General features: G+C 61.2%; 1 protein-coding gene across 17 annotated transcripts in view; it reads left to right on the top strand.

The window, feature by feature from the left end:
* Positions 1-1,268: 1,268 nt before the first annotated feature.
* LOC119876629 (rho GTPase-activating protein 27-like) overlaps positions 1,269-6,576 on the top strand; it is a 52,552-nt gene continuing 47,244 nt past the window's right edge. For 13 of the 17 annotated variants that reach the window (XM_038546979.1, XM_038546972.1, XM_038546978.1 and 10 more), the window contains exons 1-5: positions 4,507-4,710; positions 4,947-5,378; positions 5,904-6,086; positions 6,318-6,398; positions 6,470-6,553. In XM_038546979.1, coding sequence (XP_038402907.1) covers positions 4,591-4,710; positions 4,947-5,378; positions 5,904-6,086; positions 6,318-6,398; positions 6,470-6,553 — 900 coding nt within the window. In that variant the 5' untranslated portion in view covers positions 4,507-4,590. Of the gene's footprint in view, positions 1,457-4,504; positions 4,711-4,946; positions 5,379-5,903; positions 6,087-6,317; positions 6,399-6,469; positions 6,554-6,576 lie in introns of those variants that run through there. The other 4 variants (XM_038546970.1, XM_038546968.1, XM_038546969.1 and 1 more) reach the window with 4 other exon arrangements.

The raw sequence follows: 6,576 nt of genomic DNA, 5'->3' as shown, positions 1-6,576 counted from the left end.
TTCCTGCCACAGGAAGACCCTGCTCCCTAGTTCTCCAGCGGGGCAGTGCTGAGGGCTCAGGTCCCCACACCCACGTCCTCTCTCTCCTTCCCCAGCTCCTGCCTGCTGCCAGCTCAGAGTTTCCGGCCTTTCCCATCTTCTGGGCCTGGCTCCATCTCTCCTGGTGACCTATTTTGCGTGTGGCCCATGTCCCCCAGGGCGGGGGCAGTGGGATGTGTCATGTGTGTGACAAGTGGGAGGACCCCAGGCCTCTCTGCCCTCAGTGTTCCAGGCTTCTGAGTCCCACCTGGGATGGGAGGGGAGCAATACAGGAGCTTGGAGGGCAGAGTAGGGCATGAATCCCTGGCTTGTTCTGGATGCGGTCTGCCCAAAGGGCCCACACTCCAAATCTACACCACGCCTGGCTCTCCTTGGGTGTCCCTGTCCTGGGCCCACAGTGGGTGCAGGGAAGGAGTGGTCTGGGGGGCATGGGCAGGGGAGGAAGTAAGACCAGGGCTGGGGACAGGAGGGTTACTGGAATGGAAGAGCAGGAGACAATGGGTCTGGGATCCTGGTGGAAGGTGGGGTCAGAGCCTGAAGCAGGAGAGAGACCAGGCCCAGGGGAAGCTCTTGGTTGTGGGGTTGTGGAGAGGCTAGTCCCTGTCCCCTTCTCCGGGTCCTTAGAGAGTGGGGACGCAGGCATACTTGTGCACGTATTAGACACCCAGGCGAGGATGCATGCGTGCATCTTGGAGAGCGAACCGGGAGGGGACAGGCTCAGGCAGTCAGGCGAGTGGACTGTGGTGTGGTCAGAATCCCTCCTGTCCTCTGTGAGGCTGCAGAACTCCAGACACTGACTCCATCTGATGCCACAGCTGCCCAGACCCCTTCCTCTTTGACACGTTGCGCCCCCGCCCCGGCACCCCACACACAAGCTTCCTCTTCCCCATCGCCCTGGGTACTGGGGGAGTTGAGGGCCACTCCATGTCCTGTCTACGCCAGCCTGGGGCCCCAGCACCCAACTGCCCCCTCTGCCCTCTCCCAGCTGTCTGGCCTCCCCTCCCCCAACCTCGGTTTGGCGCCATCCTGCTCCCTGGCTGTATCTGCCCTGGGATTCAGACCTTGCCGGTGATCAGAGTATGGAGTAGGAAGGCCGGCGCTTCCCTGGACACATAGAAACACCCCCGACCTAAGACCCCCCCCCACTTCACCCCACCCCCCTCCCCCCACAGCAGGCAGCCTCTGTCTCAGGCAGCACTTCCGCAGCCCTGACAGGAAATGGGCTGGAGGCTCAGCCTCCCGCCATCTCAAAGCCACTTCTTGTTTCCTTGTTGCCTTGTGCCAGCCCTGGGGTTGTGCCCCTTGGCTCCACCCCTAAAGCCTGCCCAGGGCTTCGTCCCAGCAGCTCTGAGGGGACAGGATGGTGGACATGATTGCCAGGCTGACCAGGAGGCGGAGTCAGGCCCTGCGGGGACAGGTAGGGGGCCGTGGCATTTGGGGGCAAGCTCAGCCTCTGGTGGGGACGGCCGAGGGCCTCTGGATCAAGGTGCCACTAGTGGGCCTCTGTTCTCTGACCCTCTCAGGGGCTGGCTGAGCGGAGCTTCGGAGCAGGACATCTCTCAGACTTCGGGGACTCCTCCCTGCTTTCCTCTTCCCTTTGCCAAGGCCTTCGCCTGCCTGGGAGGGGCTGCAGGGGGACCCTGAGAGATGGTGATCAGCGCAGGGGCAGAGGCAGGCCTGCCACCTGCTTGTGGGCAAGGGGAGGGCTGCGGGGCTGGGCAGCTGGGCGTGGTGAGAGCCAGAGCCCCTCTTGCCGCTGAGGTAGGAGACCACTTCCCCTTTCCTACTGTTGTCCCCCGTGTCTCTGTTGTGATTGGGATCTGGGCCCCGAGAGCTGTTGGTGCCTAGTCAGGGCCCCACTGATGGGCTGTCACTGGGTGTTGCCTGGACCTCCAGGAGTCGTGGGCAGGGTGGCAGACCCTGCTCTAACCTGCACGAGCTTCCCCTTGAAGGCCAGAGGGCACAGGGGGATCCAGTCTGATCCTGGCTTTATCCTAGCACTGGAGGGGCTCTACAGGGAGAAAGTTCTAGAGTTTGAAGGGGCCTCAGGGCCGCTGCGTGTGGTCCAGCTCCCACCACAGGGCTGTAGCATCACTGACAGGGGGTTGGACTTTGCCTGCTCACGTCCAGTGAAAGCCCCTTCCTACCTCCTGAAGCAGCCTGTGTCTCTGGGGCAGCCCCTCCCAGGGGCCCTGCCCTGCCCCCATTTGGCCTCTGGTCTGCAGCCTGGAGCCCCACAGTGCGATTCTGCATCTTCTCTTCCTCTGACAGCCCCCTCATGCTGAGAGCCTAAACATCCAGCTCCTAGGTCTCACCTCTGTACCCACTAGGGCTACTTCGTGTGAGATCCCCATCACCCTGGCCAGCCTGGGACTCCCCATGGACTCACAGCCAAAACTAGCAGCCTGCAGGTGGAAATCCCCGCTCCATAGAGCCTGGCTCCTTCCTCAGCTCATCTATGCCCCACATGACCTCCCAGCCCCTGTCCCAAGGAGGGGAAGGTGCCTGCCTCAGCAGGTCCAGCTGGGGCAGGTGGGAGATGTGTCTGGTCACCCACCTTCCTCTGTCCACTGCCTCCATCCTGGTCTCCCAAAGAGACTCCTGTGCTGAACCCCCACTCCCAGGAAGTCCTTGTCCAAAGCTAACTTGAGTCTCCTGTGGTGTCAGGTGTGTTTGTTTGTTGTTTGCTGCTGAAATGTGGCTTGGAATTGGCTTTTGTACTCAAGCAATAAGTACTTTTGGTGGATTGGATGTGTGCTTCAGGGCATTGGGCCAGCAGCTAGAGGGCAACTGGGGTCAAGTACATCATCCTGGGTCCCCTGCTCAAAAACAAAACCCCGCCTTTGGGGTCAGAGGTGGACATGAGTGGACAACCCAAGGCGGAATGCTGCCGGGCCCGAACAGAGGGATGAACAGCATGTCCGTGCGCCAGACGTCTCTCCTGAGGGAGAAGGCCTCTCCCGGAGGCTTGGAGCAGAGCACCAGCAGAGGAGCAGGATCTGGGTAGGCAGGTATGAGAGCAGAGAGTTCCAGGCTGAAGGACCCACTGGAGCAAAGGTGCAGAGATAGGAGGTGGCTTTGTGTTTGCGGGAGGGTCCATGGGCCGGTGTGGGTGGAATATGGGATGGCTGCGGTGGACAGAGAGAAAGGAGAAGTGGGGTGGGGGGTTCTGTCTCAGCCACACAAGCGCTTGCAGGGTGAGGGAGAGGAGTGAGGATCTGGTGTATCCAGCTCCTCCTGTTCCCTCCATGCCTGGGACCTGCCCCTGATGATCTAAAACTGTACCACTGCTTTTCTGACACTTTGTCTCCTGCTAGCAGTAACTACCACGGACAACGTGCTGTGCTGTGCATTTCACTTCTCACCCTGCTCATCTCCCTCCCTGCTCCCTGACCATTTACACAGGCTGCCCAGTAGGGATGTGGGTCCCTTTGTTCACTGCTGCGTTCCCCAGTGCCTAGAACAGTGCGTGCACCGGACAGGTGAATCTTTGTGGGACAAACGAGTGTGTTTTTAGGCGCCTTCCTAAGGCCCAGGGAGATGCCACCTTGACATGACCGGCTTCCCCTCTTGGGAAGTTTACAGCTTAGTGAAGGCATCACAGGCAGTTCTGTGATTAAAAAAGGCGGGGCGGGGGGGAGGGTGATTGTACAAAATTTTGAGAAAAGTTTAAAGAATAAATAAATAAATAAATACCCCATCCCCATAACTATACTGCCCAGAGGAGATAACTATCTCTGTTAGCATTTTGGAGGGTTTCTAAAAACACAGATTTGAAACTATATACTTGCTCCCCATGTCGAAGTCTGCATTTCCCCCGTAGCATTAGATCATCCTAGAAACAGTCTTAATCTTCTGGTGCTCTTCTGCTGCCTGGGGTTTAAGAGTGTCCTTATCTATCCCTCTGGCCAGCTGAGGGTGCTAGGCGATGGTGGGCACGCCAGAGGAATCTCAGGAAAGGTCTTGAACCTGACACCTGAGCTGAGTCCTGAAGAAGGAATTGGAGTGGGCCAGGTGAAAAAAGGGGTGGGGATGGGCCTAGGCACTCTGAAGGATCCAGGCCCATAAAAGATATACAGCAGGGAGGGTGGAGCCTCCAGCAGCCCCAGGCTACTAGAGCATAAAGTTCAAGGCAGGGGGCCATGAATGGCAGGAAATAAAGTAGACAGAGAGGCGACAGGCCCCTCCGGTGCCCTGTTAAAGGCGTAGACTTTGCCCCGCAGGCCGCAAGGAGCAGTGGGGTGTTGAGCATGACCAGAGGTATGTTGTGTGTGGCCGGACCCTCCAGCCCACCTCGCTTTCCTTTGGAGGGCACGAGGGGCTCATCTTTCCTAGCTCCTCCTTCCTTCCTCCCATCTGGCTTGCCTCTCTCCCTTCTCTGCAGTTGATCCTGAGGTCTGCAAAAACCACATTCAGGAAGTTTCAGTCCCAGATCAGAGGTGGTACGGATTCCAGTCCCAGAGATTTCAGGGACAGGAAGGAAGGAGGGGTGGGGGCTGTAGAGTGCAGCAGGGCCCTGCCCCTCTGTGACCTGAATGGGGAGGAAAAGGAATGGGGCCCAGGCCATTTCTCTATTCCTGCCCAACCTCTGATTGGCCCCCTGGAGTGCACAGTGAGTGCGCAGCTGGGAGAACTCAAGATATCGATATTTTATTATTGCTAATAAATAATGTAAGTGCCCTACGCATCTGGGACATTTCATATTTGACAATGCCCCTTCACGAATATTTCCTCATTCTCTCTTCACTACAATTTCCGGAGCGGGCAGGGCAGACATTGTGCAGCGGCGGGACTGAAGCAGGGGGTACTCCAACTTGCCCAAGGTCGCCCAGGTGGGAAGTGGCTGGGTCGGGACTGGGTGACCCCGGAGCTGCCCTGACGGTCACGCCTCCTTCCTGCTCCCACAGGTGGACGACCCCCCGGAGCCCGTGTACGAGAACGTCGAGAGGCAGCCCCTGCCCACGTCACCCGGCACCGCCTCGGTCCCCCGCCCCCCCGCATGGGAGACGCACAGGGACGCGGGCAGCGGGCGCCCCTACTACTACAACCCAGACACGGGCGTGACCACCTGGGAGTCGCCCTTCGAGGCCTCTGAGGGCGCCGCCAGCCCAGCCACCTCTCCGGCCTCGGTGGGCAGCCGCGAGAGCCTCGAGACAGACTGGGGCCAGTATTGGGATGAGGAGAGCCGCAGGGTGTTCTTCTACAACCCGCTGACGGGCGAGGCCGTCTGGGAGGACGAGCCGGAGGACGAGCTGGAGGACGAGCCCGAGGACGAGCCCGAGGACGCGCTGGAGGACATGCAGCCAGGCCTGAGCCCACTGGACCCCGGGGACCGCAGGGTGAGGGGGCGGGGCCTGGCCCGGGTGGGCGGAGTGACTGAGGCTTCAGGCCCCGCCTCCTGCCCCGCCCCGGGAATGAGGGTGAGGGGCGGGGCCTGGCCGGGGGGGGGGCGGGGTGACTGAGGCCTCGGACCCCGCCTCCTGCCCCCGCCCCCCGGGAATGAGGGTGAGGGGCGGGGCCGGGCCGGGGGGGCGGGGTGACTGAGGCCTCGGACCCCGCCTCCTGCCCCCGCCCCCCGGGAATGAGGGAGAGGGGCGGGGCCGGGGGAGGGTTGGAGGGGGGGCGGGGTGACTGAGGCCTCGGACCCCGCCTCCTGCCCCCGCCCCCCGGGAATGAGGATGAGGCGCGGGGCGGGGGGGGGGAGGGGTGCGGGGGGTGCGGGGTGACTCAGGCCTCAGGCCCCGCCTCCTGCACCCCGCAGTCCCCTGGACTGCTATAGAGGGGCGTGGCCTGCTATGAAAGGGCAGGGCCCAGGGTCCCTACTGGCTCGGAGAGCGTCTGACTCTGTCTCCTGCTCCTTGCAGCCCCCTACCCCTGAAACGGACTACCCCGAGTCGCTGACCAGTTACCCCGAGGAGGACTACTCCCCCGTGGGCTCTTTGAGTGAGCCTCGGCCCACCTCTCCGTTGGCCGCGCCCCCGGGCTGGTCTTGCCATGTGAGCCCCGAGGGCCAGACACTCTACACCAACCACTACACCCAAGAGCAGGTATGGGCAGCGGGCAGATGTGCCCGGACAGCCCCCCGGTCACTCCTCCACCTCGTCCTCACTAGTAGTTCCAGTAGTTCCCCTTAACACCATAAACCGCAGCTCCTGGGCCGGTAGCCTGCACCTGACCCTCCAAACTCCTTGGGGCTGAATTGGGCTCTGGTACAGGGGGAAACTTTGCCTGCCTCCCATGAGGTGGGCTGAGAGCCCTGACCATCCTTCTTCCCACAGTGGGTGCGGTTGGAGGACCAACATGGGAAGCCCTACTTCTACAACCCAGAAGACACCTCAGTTCAGTGGGAGCTGCCCCAGGTAACCAGCTGGGATAGGGAGAGCCTTGGGGAGAGAGGAGGGGATTATAGATGACGTCTCTCTCTCCTCAGGTTCCTGTCCCTGCCCCTCGAAGCATCTGCAGATCCAACCAGGACAGTGAGACCCCAGCCCAGGCCAGCCCCCCTGAGGAGAAGGGAAGGGAAGGAGCTCGTAGGCC

The sequence above is a fragment of the Canis lupus genome, chromosome 9, assembly GCF_011100685.1.
Source record: "Canis lupus familiaris isolate Mischka breed German Shepherd chromosome 9, alternate assembly UU_Cfam_GSD_1.0, whole genome shotgun sequence".
Taxonomy (NCBI): Eukaryota; Metazoa; Chordata; class Mammalia; order Carnivora; family Canidae; genus Canis; species Canis lupus.
The sequence above is the reverse complement of the archived record's forward strand: the minus strand, read 5'-3'. Positions and strand labels throughout refer to the sequence as shown.